We start from the raw sequence: 17,171 nt of genomic DNA, 5'->3' as shown, positions 1-17,171 counted from the left end.
AATGGTATAAGATGCATGATCATGTGACATGGGTCTGGTTAGGTATGCCCAGTAATAGAAGTATGAGGCTGTCATAGGAAAGAAGCATAGCACAGATTCCTGAATACACTAGGGAAGGGAGGACCCTGCCAAAGGCTTACAATCTATGGGATCTGTTAAAATAATAAAGTTTACCATCAACTTTGAAACATGGGCCATCCTAAATAATCTACACATCAACACAATTAACAGTTATACAGCCTAGTAAATGTTTGCTCTTATCTAGGCTGTGGTTCTAAAAGATCAAATGTGACAATGTATGAACAGTAAGACTCAAAATGTCCCGTGTGAGAAATCCACAAGGTTGAGTACAAATATACATTACTACATTTTAAAATGACTTGTGATAATGTGAGAACTGCCTAGACTGGCTAGCTGCCAGATCCCTGAGATGGTGTTGTTCATAGAGCATGGTGCACCTGTGACTTGAATAACATTCTCTGACAACACAAGAAATTGAAATGTTTCAGTAAATATATGACTTTGTCTCCTTTCCTCCTTCCGCTCCTCCCCCATGCCTTGACAGCCGGAATGTTTCTGAGATAAGTGCTCTGTCATACATTGGACCATGTTCTCATCTTGCCCAGTGCCCTGACATCTCTCAGAACAACAGGATGTGGATGCTTCTGGTCCTTGGCAGGGAGATGACATTTCATTTGTTCAGTTTCTTATGGCTGGAGTCTGATTCATATGCTGAAACATCATTCTATTTCTGATCATCTTTTACATTTTTTATTGCAATATTTTGGTACATTATAATTTTTTCCTGTTTCCAATCAAGCCTAGTTATAGTTTCAGTATTTCTATAACCCATACACAGCCACCAGTCAATTATCTTTTCCTATAGAGATTCTTTTTCTGCTGTATAAATGGACCTAGGACATGGATCTATGTGTTTCCAACAACAAACCAATGGAGACCCTATAAGAACCGGCTGGGGATGGATATAAATAGTAAGTACTACAGCAATCAAGTTAGTTTTATCATTATTGTATTGCTGTGTTGGTACTGTAGTCTTTGTTAAAATGTACTGCCCACCATTGATTTGAAGGGAATATGCTTTCAACTTCTGGTATTAACTCTAAACTAAAGTAGCTCTGGTTTATTCAAATAGCATCTTCTCTGATGGCTAAGGGGTAAGCAAGTACCTACTAAAAACCACTTCATTACAGCAATCATATGACACAGTGTTCAGAAAATGAACCAAGTTCAGATCTGTTGATTTCCTATAGTCATACCATACCTTCAGTCATAAGAGTCTGTAACCCCCTGGCCTAGCACTACTTCATGGAACGCACTAGTAGTGCTGCTGGGACACTGTACGCTGTTCTTTAATAGGAAACTCCTATCATAAGGCCGTTGAGTAGCCAGTACAGTTCAAACCTGCACTGATGCAAGGTACAAAAAAATTACACTAAATGGATAGGTCCTAACTCTCTCCTAAATTTGATAGATTCCATAATATTCATATTATTAGACATTGTCATGAGCAGTAAAATATTTGTATATCTCAGAAACTGTGTCTTACCCCGCAAAGTATAGAGCATCCTAGTCCAACATCTAACATAATTGTACCATGGTACTATGGTCTTGCATTGCTTACATCCAAGATTTTAAGCAAGGACAAAATCTACATGGAGTTTGTATGTTCTACTCATGGTTTTCCTATGGACAGACCATTTTCCTTCTGCACTACAAAAACATGCTAGTCCAATTAATGGATTCAGCCTCAAACTGTCTCTATTCTGTTGTAGGAACTTTAGACCATGACTATGGTAGAAACAGGCAGTAGAATGTGAGTTCCTCTGGGGGACAATTGGTTGCATGAATCGTCAGATGCACTCTGTGAAATACTGCAGAAAATGTCAGAGCCAGTGGCGTAGCTAAGGAGCTGTGGGCATCGATGCAAGTTTTACATTGGGGCCCCCTAACCACTCTATACATAACAATTGATACAGCGCACCAAAACCTGCCAAGGACAACCACAGTGTCAGAGGTGCAAGAAGGAGAAGGGGGACAGTTTGTTAATGATTACTACTATTCAAAGCATATATAGAAGTCATTATTATGAGCACAGGACCAATAGAGAGCTAATACTACAGTTGAGGAAGGGCCCCTCGGGCCCCTCTGGCCCAAGGGCCCCGATGCGGTCGCAACCTCTGCAACCCCTATTGCTACGCCCCTGGTCAGAGCTTTATAAATGTATAACGTGCATAATAATACCGTAATCACAATGTGTACAATGTGCTTCTGTGCAGTCCCAGCTATATCCATGTGTCAGAAAAAAACTTTTGCAAAGCTGTGTGTGCAGTTTGCTCCAACTGCATTTGGCATATTTGGTATAGTTTACTGCAGAACTTTTGTCTTCAATAAAATAAGCTGTGGCTGCCAGATTTAATTACCAGCAGATTTTGGCCTTCCCAGACACAGAACACCTGATGCTTTAAACGTCTTAAACTACACTTCTCAGCAGATGGCACAACCTAGGACACAGCCCCTGTTTACCCCCACTCATTTTTGGTAGTGGGCAGTGCAAAAAAAAAAAAAGCAATCTGAATACAATTGGTATGCATACCTGAAATGACACCCTATTCTCCTGCTGTATGTTGAAGCCCCTCATTCTCCCCGTCTATTACCAGTACGCAACAGCAAAACCTCCCTAGCAACAAGTCCCGCCCCGCTATACCTCTAAGAGGTGGGGGGATGGTAGAGTAAAACTCTGCAAGAGACATTTGAAAGCTAAGGGATCACTCCCATGCCGCCGTCCTCTGCTGCCTGCAGCTCCGGTATCAGGTCCCGTTACTTCAGTCAGTCATGCCCAGTCTGCGCAAGAGGAAGTGCGCTCTTTACATATCTCTCCAGCCGCTGTTGAAGAGATACGTAGAGAGCACACTTCACTTGTGCAGACTGGCTGAAGTAACGGCCCCTATACCAGAGCTGCAGGCAGCGGAGGACGGCGGCAGGGTGCGATCAGTGGCCATGGGGCTAAAGGGAGCCCCAGGTATGTATAAAAAGATAAGTATCGTTGGTCTCTGGTACACTTTAACAATTCCTTTAAATGGCATTTTATTGATAAGGTGTGAAGGAGGAGTATAAGTGAATTGAATAAGGGCCATTATCTTAATAGCATGAGCAATTTCTATGTAACGCGCATGTTTTTGCATGTTATTCAGAAACTCACTGTAGAAAGTGTGTTAGGATAATGTCATCTCTTACATCCATATGAGCAGGGAGTACACATGAAGAAATTCAGTATGGCGCAAATGCATAGTGTGAATGCATTCACAAAGGTGTCTCCTTCAGATAATGTGAGCTTGTAAAGGAGGAGGGTTTTTTATCCAATTGGTCTTACGCATCCACAGCCCATGAGTGGTAAGGCTGTAGAAGAACACTAACAACTAAGAATGGCTTTATCTATATTACCAGAAGAGTCTTCCCTATGTCAACCATTAGCATAAATATTAGTAGTAGAGAGATGACAAATCCCCTGAAAATTAAGCAGGATGTGCTGGTCAGAGGAAAAACTCTTAGTCTGTTCCAAGTCCTCCTGCACAGTAGCCACGGAAGGTCACTGGAAAGATAAACAGCTTCCTGTCATGGGAAATACAAGGGTTAGAAAGCACAGCCTGATTTCCATTCACCTCTTTGTACAAATAAGTGTAAAAAAGAATTTGGCGGGTGATCATCAATAAACGAGACAGGTGGTGACCTTCATGGCTGAACAGTATTTCAAAGCACTAAAACACAAGTTAGTGATTATTTGTTCATATAACAGGGGCACCTGGTGAAACGTGCATGTGGAAATCCTAATACCAGAATATTGGTAATTTTACCATTATTCTACTATCCCTGATAGTAGAATATCAGTAATTATACCGATATTTTACTATCCCTGACTGTAATGCTATTCTCACACTAATCCTATCTAAGCCTAGCACTAACCTCCCCTCCCCTATTTACTCCCAAAACTAACCTTACCCCTCTATATGCCTAACACTAACACCTCTTACTTGCAACACTGACATGGCACCTAAAGCACTGTCAGTGTCAGTGAAATCACATCAATCAGCAATTGGTCACATGATCAACACCAGTGCATAAATAAACAGTGCGTGAGTTTCAAAAATCTGAATATATCATGTCCATTCTGGTGACCTACACTATTTGGTGTCTACCCCAGCAGTTCGCTGAGGAATTGGTCACCCAGATACATATAAACAATACATTACACAATTTGCTTTTTAATCTTAACGATACCCATCTCAATACAGTCCTGTTTCAGAGACTGTAATCAAATTCAGCCTGGAAGGGAAGACAACATTACAAGAAAAATGTCATCCTAAGGTTCTCATTGAGACCATTAGGGTAAACACAATTAAATTTACTGATCCATTTGGCGTCACACTGTTACAGCAATTTTTTCCTATCCTCACCTCTAGCAGGGCAAGCTCAGGATTTTCAAGGAGGGGATTTCTGAAAGGTCTCCCTCAGCCATTCAAACGACACACATGTGTACAAATGAATTGTTGTTTGAAAGTCTGTTACTTTGGCACTAATAGACATTCAAACAACAAGTCTTTTGATCAGTCTTTTGATCTGGTCCTTCGTTCTATCCAGTCCAATGACCAGTCAAATGACATTTAAATTAGCTGTAATTAGCATTTCAAACGTTGTCGTCTGTGTGTACAAAGAATCTGAACAACTTTTTGTTTGAATGACAAATCATTCAATCGTCCAGTTTGAACAACAATCGGGCATAAAATCAGACGTGTGCACGCACCTTTAATTCACCTTTACTTTTGGCCATAAGAGTAATATCATCTGCATATCTGAGGTTATTGATATTTCTTCCAGGAATCTTAATTCCAGCTGTTGCTAGATCCAGTCCAGCATTTTGCATGATATACTCTGCATATAAGTTAAATAAATAGGGTGACAATATACAGCCTTGTACTCCTTTTCCAATATTGAACCAATCAGTTGTTCCATATTCAGTTCTCACAGCTGCTTCTGACAGGTTCCTCAGGAGAGATTTTAGGTGATCTGGTACTCCCATCTCTTTAAGAACTTGTGATAATGTATTGTGATCCGCACAAAGGCTTTATTTAGTCAATAAAGTAGAAGTAGAGGTTTTTCTAAAACTCCCTTGCTTTCTCCATAATCCAGCAAAGGTTGGCAATTTGATCTCTGGTTCCCTTGCCTCTTTGAAGACCAGCTTGCTCTTCCGGTAGTTCTTGATTCACGTATTGCTGAAGCCTAAAATCTTGAGCATGACCTTGCTAGCTGCTGAAATGAGGGAAATTGTTCTGTAGTTGGAACATTCCTTTGCATTGCCCCTCTTTGGAATTGGGATGTAAACTGAACTTTTCCAGTCCTGTGGCCACTTTTGCATTTTGCAAATTTACTGGCATATTGAGAGCAGTACTTTAACTTTATAATCTTTTACTATTTTAAATCATTCTGGGCAGCACACCTTGCAGCGCTGGGTCCTGGGTTTAAATCCCAGCTAGGTCAACATCTGCAAGGAGTTTGTATGTTCTCCCCGTGTCTGCGTGGGTTTCCTCCGGGCACTCTGATTTCCTCTCGCATCCCAAAAACATACAGATAAGTTAATTGGCTTCCCCCTAAATTGGCCCTAGACTACAATACACACACTACACGATATAGACATATGACTATGGTAGGGATTAGATTGTGAGCCCCTCTGAGGGACAGTTAACCTCCCTGGCGGTTTAATTATTTTGCCAGGGAGGCTGCAATGTGTTTTTTTTTGAATAAAAAAAAAAATATTTCATGCAGCCAACTGAAAGTTGGCTGCATGAAAGCCCACTAGAGGGCGCTCCGGAAGCGTACTTTCGATCGCCTCCGGCAATCGAAAGTAACAAGATAGGCCGCAATGAGCGGCCTATCTTGTTTCGCTTTTCTCGTCGCCATGGCGACGAGCGGAGTGACGTCATGGACGTCAGTCGACGTCCTGACGTCAGAGCCGCCCGATCCAGCCCCTAGCGCCGGCCGGAACTGTTTGTTACGGCTGCGCTGGGCTCGGGCGGCTGGGGGGACCCTCTTTCGCCGCTGCACGCGGCGGATCGCCGCGGAGCGGCGGCGATCGGACAGCACACGCGGCTGGCAAAGTGCCGGCTGCGTGTGCTGCTTTTTACAGAATGTAAATCGGCCCAGCAGGGCCTGAGCGGCGACCTCCGGCGGCTTACCCCGAGCTCAGCTCGGGATTACCGCCAAGGAGGTTAAAGAGAAACTCCAACCAAGAATTGAACTTTATCCCAATCAGTAGCTGATACCCCTTTTTACATGAGAAATATAATGCTTTTCACAATCAAACCATCAGGGGGCGCTGTATGACTGATTTTGTGCTGAAACCCCTCCCACAAGAAGCTCTGGGACCACGGTACTTTTGACAGTTTATTACAATGTAACAATGTTCACAGACAGGAAATAGCTGCTTACAGCTGTCTCTAACAGCCAAAAGAGCTAGCAGCAGCTACATAACCTGCCCACAGTAAAAATGTCACCATGTAATACATGTCAGAATGTGAACCTGGGAGAGGAAAGCTTTTACAATGAGCAAACACTGACTAAATCATTTATACATAATTATTGTAAAACTGAAGCACTTTTTTTATTACATTATTTTCACTGGAGTTCCTCTTTAAGTGACAAGACTATATACTCTGTACAGCACTGCAGGAGATGGAAGCGCTAAATTAATACTAAAATAATAATAATAGTTCAACTGGAATTCCATCATCTCCTCTAGCCTTGTTGTTAGCAATGTTTTCTAAAGCTCACTGAACTTCACTCTCTAAAATGTGTGGCTCAAGCTCAAATATCATACCATCAAGGTTATCAGTGAAGTTGAGATCTTGTTTGTTTAGTTCCTCTGTATATTCTTGCCACCTTTTTCTTAAAGGGAATCTGAAGAAAAATCTGTAGTACTGCTAAGAAATAAAACATTAGCAGCAGAGATATGAGTCTCATATTGTTTCCAGCACAGGGAGAGTTAAGAAACTTCAGTTTTTATCTATGCAAAGGATCTTCTGTGAGCTCTGCAACATGGACAGCACTGTCTTTTGAAGCTCTTATCTCAACTGTCTCTATTTTTCTGCAGAGGAAAGTTCAAAGGGCCAATAGCCTACTCTGTAAAATCATTTAAAATGCTAAGTGTAGTATGTAAACTGCAATTATTACAGAATGGTGCAATGTTATTAAAAAACGCTATATACCTAAAAATAAAAATATTACACTATTTTCTTTGCTACTAATGTTCTATTAATTATCCATATTACACACCCAATTAGTTATATCATGAGGTTTTTTATCGCTTCAGTGTCAATCTCTTCCACTTCTGTTATGTCCCTACCATTTTTGTCGTTTATCACGCCCATTTTAGTGTAAAATGTTCCCTTGATATCTCTAATTTTCTTGAAGTGATATCTTGTTTTTCCCACTCTGTTGTTCTCTTCTATTTCCTTGCATTTGCTGGTTTAGGAATGCCTTCTTATCTCTCTTTGCTATTCTCTGGAAATATGCATTGAGTTCCCTTTCTTCTTTGCCATTTGCTTCTCTTCTTCCCTCAACTATTTGTAAACCCTCATTAAACAGCCATTTTGTTGTTCTTTTGCTTTGGAAAAAAATGTTTTTAGTAAAAATATTATGAATCTCTGTCCATAGCTCCTCAGGTTCTCGGTCTGCCAGATCTAAGCCTTTAAATCTATTTTTTCACCTCCTCTGAATATTCATAAGGGATACTATTTAGGCCATACCTGCATAGTCTAGTATCTTTTATTACTTTCATAAGTTTAAGTTTGAATTTTGCAATATGAAGTTGATTATTATCTGAGCCCCAGTTAGCTCCAGGTCTTCTTTTTTATTTGCTTCTGACATCTACAAAATATCAATAACTATCAACTCAAAAACACATCTGCCATCCAACCTTTTCTCACTCAGGAAACTACTAAAATGCTAATGCATATCCTAATAATATCTTAAGTCCTTGATTTGTGTAATATCCTGCTCTGTGGCCTACCAACTAACAGACTTGCATTGCTCCAATCTATACCAAATTTGGCAGTTCACCTTGTCCTCCTCTCTTCTCACTCCTCATCTGCTGCTCCTCATTGTCAAGCTTGTCATTGAATGCAAATTAACCAGAGGATCCACTTCAAACTTTTAACTCTAACCTCGAAAGCTCTCTACATGTTTCTAACGAACCTCCAATTTCAACAACGATCGCAACCTCCACTCTGCGAATGACATATCCGCTCCTAGAATCACCCCCACCCATTTACCTACATGGCGCCAGATGCAGTGCCTGCTTGTTAGACAATGAGCACATGCTCACATGGATACTTACCAGCACATCATGATTACTATCACTCAAGTGACCCAGTGTCACCAGTTTTATATATCTTCTGGGCAATATCTATTTGCACTTTTTCATAAGGGCTGAGGCATGCCTCCTGATGAAGTGGAAATGTGTTCACAAAATGTGTTGCATCTACTGACGCTAGGTCTAATACTATACAAATAGTTTCAACGTGTATTGCATTTGATTCTGCTTTATACTGGAGATAAACACACCTTATTATCTCCCATGGTAGGATCTTTCATTGTACTTCCCTCTCATGACAACGTGTGTTGGGGTCATGAGAGGGCGCCAGTAAACAGGGCACAGTACGGAAGCCTCTGAGGACTCTCTGCCGTTATAGCGGCTGAAGAAGTTCACTTCTGCTGGGATTGCGCAGACACGGGAATCACAGCCAGGTGCAGCATCCCCGGACAGTACAGCGGTTAAGGACAATGAAGATCGCGCTGATAAGGGGCTGAGGAAGGGACAGGACACATGCCAAGAGTACCGGTATTTCCAGTCATGACAGCGGCTGCTGCTATGCCGCTTGGGAGCACAGCGCATTGCAATGATACAGGGCTGGGAAGTGGCAGGATCACAGCCAGGAAGCGTCTGCTGTTATGCCACTTAGTAAAAACACCTGGGATCGCACTGTTGCTGTGCTGTTGCCTCCCCACATCACCGTGGATGTCATCAGTTTCATTTACAGCCTGGACACCCACAAGTGACCTGACTACTTTCGAAGAAGTTGTGACCCAGGCTGGTGAGATCTGAAATGTCATTGTAGTGGTTAGTTAGTATAGCTGGGGGAGAAGGGGGAAGCAGGGGTTTGTGTAGTGTAGTGTAGTGCAGTGTAGCTGTGTGTGTGGGGGGGGGGGGAGGCATCAGGAGTGAGGTGTGTAGCTGGACAGTGTAATTTAGACAGAGACATCTTTGGGGGGAAAGGCCTATAAAACACTCCTGGACAAAGATGCACCTAGGTTTAGTATTTTTTTTTTCCTTGATTTTTGTCCTCTAAACCTGGGTGCGTCTTATAGTTCGGAGCGTCTTATAGTCCGAAAAATATGGTACTTAAAAAACACACAGGTATCTAAAAACTTATATCGTGGGCCCTCACAACAGGAGCTCTTGAAGATAAATCTCGCATGTAATGTTTTCCATACACATATACAAATCGGTATGGTAAATCCAGTAAATGCCCAGTGTTCCGTTCCTACCGGTTTCGGCCTTCCGCCATTCTCAGGGAACACTGGAGACTGAGCTAAACAGTTTTAACTTTTAACTTTTGTTAATTTACATTAAGAAGAGTACTTTTACAGTAGTGTGACTCTGTGCATAAGCAGGGTGGGGTTCACAGTACGATTTAGTCCCTTTCAATAATATGAAAGTCACTAGTAACTTTTCATGCGCTGCCTTGACACAATGGAGGGTCTTTTAATGCTTCGGGCACTGCTCCAGGTGCTGGGTGGTGCCAATAGTCCTATTGTAATGGATTGTGGAGACACCGCCGCACGGTCTGACAGCGAGGCGGCTGTTTCCGCGTTCAGACCAGCGGTTTCTCCGCAGCAGCATGCGTCTGGTTTGTCTGAGCCTAGTAGTGCACACAGATGGAGAGCTATGTGCGCGCGCTAACAGGCAGGCCCTTTATGCCAGTAGGAGAGGGATCAGCTGATCAGGACGATCAGCTGATCCCAGCGCAGTAGGTGATTGGCTGAGTGGGACTGGGCGGTGCTGAGGAGCGCTCTGCTATATATACATCTTGCCTGTCAGTTGCTGGTTGTCTGCCGTTGCGAATGCTTATGTGTTAGCACTCAGACCATAGTCAGATCCCATAGTGTGTTAGAACCAGGTGGACCTGGGAATTCACACTTAGCCAGATTACTGTGTTATTACTGTGTTATACTTTAGACCAGTCCCAGGGTGTTGAAACCACAGACCTCACACCCAAGCTTAGGGATACTGTGTTATTACTGTGTTATACTTTAGACCAGTCCCAGAGTGTTGAGACCACGGACCTCACACCCAAGCTTAGGGATACTGTGTTATTACTGTATTATACTTTAGACCAGTTCCTGGGTGTTGAGACCACGGACCTCACACTCTAGACAAGGCTTCTGTTTGATATCTGTTATGACCTATTGCTCTCTTGACTCTTCTCCTGCTCTCTGATTCGGTACCTACGCATATCTGATTACCTGTTGCCAACCCTGCCTGTCCCTGGTTACCGAATCAGCCTTCTGTCTCTGTACCTTATCTGCTCGTGTGTTGCCGACCCGGCCTGACCGACCCTTCTACCTGTGACACCCCCCCGGTGGGGTGTCCAGTAGCTGCAGGGACTCCCTGTCCCTCAGAGGGACCCTTCTGCAATCCAGTCAGGGATTCTATCTCATAGGAGTCCTTTGACTGCAGTAGAGTCTGACTCCCAGCAGTTCAGGGAATCACTGGCTCTCTGGTTATCTCCAACCCTTTCTAGGAGATACTCGTTATACGGTCTAGGGTCACCTGCTCCTCAGGTGGTCCAGGCTCATATACTGTTGCACCAAACACTTACACTTTATCAGGTGTCCAGAGGTTAGTTATACTTGTATTATTGGTGATTCTGCAGATCATCAATAATCAGGTATATATCTGTATTGGTTTTTTTTTAACAGGTAATTTTTATTGATTTTGTTAAAGTTTACACAACAAGGAAAAGAGTAATAGACAGTGCAAGCATACTTCCTCCATAATAAAAGTTACAGCATCGTATTATGCATAATAATATAATACACTGGGCTATAATATAACATGGTAGTCAGCCGGTGGTAAGTATGACAATATAGTTCCAGTAACACATAACAAGCAAAAATATCAGCGAGCGGGAGAAGCAGCTCGCACTGAAAGGAGAAGTCAGAGGCGGGCCTTGATTGAGGAGCTTCTGCAGATGCTTGGCCCGTAAGGAAGAAAGAGAGGAAGAGAGGAAAAGGGAATGAAAAGAAAGTTTGCCCGCTCACCCCTAGCCCGCCACCCACCTCACCCCCACCCCACCCAGGAGTTATTTAGTCGATAATAGGAATAAATTTGTCATTAGTAGGATCCAGGATCCTGTCCTCCCATATACCCCATACTTTATTAAATTTTTTGGGAGATTTCCTATTTAAGTAGGTAGTTCTATATAGTGGTAAAGCACTATTAATTGATTTGGCCCAGGTGCCAACCGTTGGAATGGAGGCCTTTTTCCAAAATTTTTATATTTCTTTCCTTGCTTGAAAGCATAATATTTTAAGCAGTATTTGCTTATGTCTCGAAATATTGACCGTCTCTAGTTTGCCCAGGAGTAATAAACCCATGTCCATAGGGACCGCTGTTTCTAATAGAGCATTGATGATTAAAAGTATGCTTTTCCAGAACGGAATAATTATCGGGCAGGACCAGAATATGTGGATAAAATCTCCCCTGCGTACCACACATCTCCAGCAGCTATCAGAGTGGGTAGGATTCATCCTGTGTAGCCGTGCAGGGGTAAGATATATCCTATGTAGGAATTTTATTTGAATAAGTTGGTCACTTGCGGATATCACTGTTGAAGGGAGTTCCTCTAAGATTATATCCCATTCCTTATCGCTAAGGGAGGGGATATCTGCCCTCCACTTCTGGTAGCATTTTACCAATCTAGGGTTGTTAGAGTCTGACAATTCTGCATAAATGGCAGAGAGGGTCTTTGGAAGATTTTCGGTCAGTAGGAGTTTTTCTATCTTATCCGTTTGTAGATCTGGTGGCTGAGAGCCAAACTGTGATCTGTACGCGTGGTGGAGCTGCAAATATCGGAAGAAGTATTTATTTGGGAGATCACATTGGGACTTAAGTGTATTAAAGGTATGGATAGATTTTTCGTGCTGTATGTGAGATATGTTTTTTATACCATATCTTGCCCATATGATTGGGTCAGGAATGGTAGTAAAGTGCTGAAGAGAAGGGTTGCCCCACAGAGGCGTGAAAGGTGAGATTGTGCCTGTAGCTATGAAGGGGGTTCTAGCTGCTTTCCATGCCTTCAATGTAGTTGTCATAAGTAGCGTAGTTTGGGGGTTGGCTTTAGGGCCCCTGTAGGGTAAGTTAGTAAGCTGTTCGTAGGAGCCCAATATTGCCGCCTCTGCATTCACTGCTGGATTCGTGACTTCTTGCGAGAACCACCATCTAATAGTGACAAGAAGAGAGGCCCAATAGTATTTTTGGAGATGCGGGAGGGCCAGTCCACCTCTAGATTTAGGGAGCTGCAGTACATCTAATGCTATTCTGGGTTGCTTACCTGCCCAGATAAAAGTAAAAATAATTTTGTCAATTTTCTTAAAGAGGGCGGAGGGGAGCCAGACAGGGCATTGGCGGAAGAGGTACGTAAACTTAGGTAGGAAAATCATTTTAAGAAGGTTAATCCTTCCTATCAGTGTGAGTGAAAGTTTGTTCCAAACTGCACACCTGGATTCAAGTTGGTGAATGACCGGATCTATGTTGAGGTTCTGGTATGTGGTGAGGTCACTGGTCACTTGAATTCCTAAGTACTTGAATTGGTTTACTATTGATAGCGAAGAATTTAGTCTAAGTGGTGGGTTGGGTGCAGCATCTATAGGAAACAGTAGTGATTTATCCCAGTTGATTTTGATACCGGACATCTCCCCAAATTTCTCAAATAGATGGAGTGCTGCATCCAGAGAGGAATGGGAGTCATTTAGGTAGAGAAGTACGTCATCCGCATAGAGAGATATTTTCTTGTGTAAATTGCCAATCGATAGTCCCCTCACCAGGGTGCCTTGTCTGATTTTAGCTGCAATAGGCTCCATGGCCAATGCAAATAGACCTGGTGACAGAGGGCAGCCCTGTCTGGTACCCCTCCGCAGACAGAAGAACTGCGAAATTATGTTCCCTGTTTTAATTTTAGCTTTAGGGGAATCATAGAGTAATTGGATCCACTTAATGAAGTTGGTACCAAACCCGAATCTACGTAGTACCGCCCACAAATAATCCCATTCAACTGAGTCGAAAGCTTTTTCAGCGTCTAATGACGCTATTACCCTCTGGCCCACATTAGAGTGAGAGGCGACAATATTGGTCAGCAGCCTGCGAATGTTGATGTCAGTGCCTTTACCAGGCATAAAGCCTGACTGGTCATGGTGTATCAGCTTGAGGATATGTAAATTTAATCTAGTGGCTAAAATTTTGGCTAGTATCTTTGCGTCCGTGTTCAGGAGGGAGATTGGCCTGTATGAGGAGCATTTACTGGGGTCTTTCCCTGGTTTGGGAATTACTATTATTAGGGCTTCTGTCATAGAAGGTGGTAGGGAGTTCGTCTCGAATGAGCGTTGGAGTGTAGTTTTTAGTTTAGGAGCTATTAGTTTAGAGTACTGCTTGTAATATTCTACAGGGAAACCATCCAGGCCTGGAGTTTTGCCAGTCTGCATACTAGCTATGGCATTAATCACCTCATCAAGGGCGATTGGAGCCTCAAGTACCTCAGCGTCTTCTATGGGCAGTGTAGGTAGTTCTATTGCTTCTAGATAATTATCTAAGGTCTCTGCCGATTTTTGAAGACGGCTAGAGTATAGTTCGGAGTAGAATTGGAAAAAGGTTTTATTAATTTCTTCTGGGTCAGTAATGTGGTTGCAAGAGTCAGAGGATATTTGTGGTATGATGGTCATACTCCTAAAGTCCTTGGAAAGCCAGGCTAGCATTTTCCCAGCTCGGTCTCCGTGCTCGAATATCTTTTGTCTTAGGTCTAGCATGCTCTTTTTAGTGGTATCTATTCTGTAGAGTTCTAGATTTTGTAATGCCGTTTGCCATTTCTTATACGTTGTAGTATTCTTAGTGGTAATAAATTCTGCTTCCAGGTCTGTAGCATTTTTTTCCCTCCATTGTAGTGAGGCGTACACCTGATCTCTAGCGATTTTTATGGCCCCTGCATAATGCCCTCTCAAAACAGCCTTATTAGCATCCCATATAAATTGAGGTGTAGTGGATCCCTTATTTTCCTCCCAGTAATGTCTGATTTGACTTTTAATGATGTCATCTATTGTAGGGTCAACTATCCAATGAGGAGATAATCTCCATATTTTATCCTCCCATTTCATACCCCCTTGGAATATTACTTCCAAAGGTGCATGGTCTGAAATGCCTCTAGGCAGAAAGGAAGAAGCTTTAACCAGGGAGAGCATGTCGTCTGAGGCAAGGGCTAAATCAATGCGTGAGAGAGTGCCATAAGAAGCCAAGTGGCAAGAATAAGCTATAGTACCAGGGTGTTTCCATCTCCAAACATCTGTCAATTTGTATGCATCTAGCCAGTGTCTGAATATTAGCGTGTCCTTACTAGAGGGTTTGAGTCTGTCTATAAGTGGATCATGAATAAGATTAAAGTCACCACAAAGGATTAATTTTTTGGATGGCATTTGTGCAGTGATAGTAATTATTTTATCAAGGATAGAGATATCTGCCGGAGGTGGCAGGTAGACGTTTACTAGTGTAAATTGCTCTTATTCTATGGTAGCATTTAGAATTATATACCTGCCCCCAGGGTCTATTTTAATTTCGTGTAGCTGGAAAGGTAAAGTCTTGCTAATAAGAATTGAGACTCCTCTGGAGTAGGATGAGTATGTGGCATGGTATGCGTGTGCTACCCACGGCTTTTTAAGCGCTAAAATCTTTCCTCCTGTAAGGTGGGTTTCCTGCAAGAAGCATATATGAGGTGAGTGTTGCTTTAGGAAGTTAGTAACCAGCGTTCTTTTTATTTTGGAGCCTAGACCCCTAACATTCTAAGATAGTAATTTGACTGTGGACATTTAAGTAGCATATATTAATAAATGAGTATAGACTAGGTAATCATTCCCGACATCTCTATCAGAGGGGAGCGGGGGGAGGGGGGGGGGAGCCCAGGCAGGGGGCAGGCAGGCCAAGAGAGGAAAAGAAGAAAAAGAGAGACGTAGCATAGAACAGTTAACTTACAACAATACATCCCAACAAACCCCCACCCTACATCCTGGAGAGAAACCCCAAACATCCAGATGTCTAAGATCCCTTAACTAAACTGTATTTTAAAGAGCCTTCAGTCCCAAAATAGGACTGGAACAATCTAAATTAAACCTAAAAAGAAAACCTCTTAAGAGGGGGGGCGGTAGTGGCCAAGGTAGAGGTCCGCTACCCAACTACACCCAGTTGTCTTTCTGGGGGTACGGCTTGTGCTTCATGCTTGTATATATTTTTTTATATTATGGGGGGGTCGGTAAACAGAAGGAGGGGGGGAGGGAATGGGGGGGGGGGAAGAGTAGGGGGGGTCATTACCAAAGGTATGTGGTGTTGGCGTACATCATGTATATAGGCTTCAGACATGCTAATATATCTGTATTCTTGGTGATACTGCAGATCACCAATAATCAGATTCTCTCTGTGTGCTGACACCGACCGTTACACCTATGCAGAAAGTGAACAGAAAAAGGAGCGCTCTTTTCGTGCATTAACTTCTTTAATACAGGTAATCACACTTAAAAATTGCACTTACAATGCTGCAGCGTGAATGCTCCCATAAGGAGACATTGTGCAAACAATTTGCTGATCACGCAAATGGCCCCCAATCATCGAGGTGTGAAACAACCCTTATTCCTTCTGTACCCAAACAGACAAACTTTTGTATGCCTAACTTCAGGTCAGGAATTAATGAAGTTCTGCTAATTATGCTAATTTCTTTGGAAAAAAATTAAAACATACATTATATGAGTATGTATGGATTGTCAGTGTGGTAATTTGCGGGAGCCGAAAGACGGCTCTTCCTGTGCTAGATAATCTTGGGGAATGTAATAAATATATACTCCTACTGATTGCCAGCACTCAAACTACGGTGATTTTATCGAAATTCGGCTCCGGCTATTGCCAGCACCCAAATTTCGCAGTGTGTGCTCCCTATGGCGGCACCCAAATCTGGCACAGCGCAGGCACCGAAACAACCTGTCTCATATTATACTGCTTAAAGCAGACCTAAACTCTTGCACAAGAGACAAAGAAAACAGAAATCCAACCTGTGTGTATTTAGAGAGAAAAGCCTTTCTAATTCTCCCATATCTGCAAATAATCACAACAATAATTTATGTTATCAGCTCTGTCTGAACTGTGCCGAGGTGTGTGCCGAGTTGTGTGCTAATATGTGAACACGGGAGGTTAACTCCTTCTGTGCTCCCATTAAATAAATGTTTTTCTTTAAAAGGTTATTATGCTGTTGTTTATCTTTTAGCGCAGAGAGGAAGTTTTGGGTTTAGGTCCACTTTAAATCCTCAAAATATTGGGTATCTGGCATGTCACTTTAGGTTCTGAAAAAGAAAGTGTTTTTTTTCTGGGCAAATATTGTATAGTTAAGGTCTGAGAGCTCTCCAGAAGAAAGGAACACCTCTATGTCCAGCCTTACCATGACCTGCATTATGTGTAGTCTTATCAGATGAGTACACTTTTTAGTTTTCTCTATATTAACAATAGCATATATGTTATGACTTTACTTTGATGAAAGGGTTGCTTGTTTGCATGTTATTATTTTACAGTATGAAAACATTATGATTTTTAATAAATGGAAACTCTCACAGCTAAAGGTTTCAGAGGAATCCATGGTCATTATTTCCTCGAAGAGATATTGACAGGAAGTGAGGGGAGGATAAGCAGGGGCTTCCAGTAATGTTTGTCAGAGCCTGGTGTGTCACATTCTTCACCTCAGCAATCAGTGACAGTGTAGGCAACGTGCATTTCCATCAGTAGCACTGTGCAGGAC

At 42.4% G+C, this 17,171-nt stretch overlaps 1 protein-coding gene across 1 annotated transcript in view; it reads left to right on the top strand.

The window, feature by feature from the left end:
• The first annotated feature begins 644 nt into the window (after positions 1-644).
• The window catches only part of THPO (thrombopoietin), a 57,994-nt gene continuing 41,467 nt past the window's right edge, over positions 645-17,171 (top strand). The window contains exon 1 of the mRNA XM_068279348.1: positions 645-992. Within this exon, the coding sequence (XP_068135449.1) occupies positions 980-992 (13 nt within the window). The 5' untranslated portion in view covers positions 645-979. The remainder of the gene's footprint in view (positions 993-17,171) is intronic.

This window comes from Hyperolius riggenbachi, chromosome 4 (genome assembly GCF_040937935.1).
Source record: "Hyperolius riggenbachi isolate aHypRig1 chromosome 4, aHypRig1.pri, whole genome shotgun sequence".
Taxonomy (NCBI): Eukaryota; Metazoa; Chordata; class Amphibia; order Anura; family Hyperoliidae; genus Hyperolius; species Hyperolius riggenbachi.
Note: the sequence above shows the minus strand (reverse complement) of the source record. Positions and strands in the feature narration are given on the sequence as shown.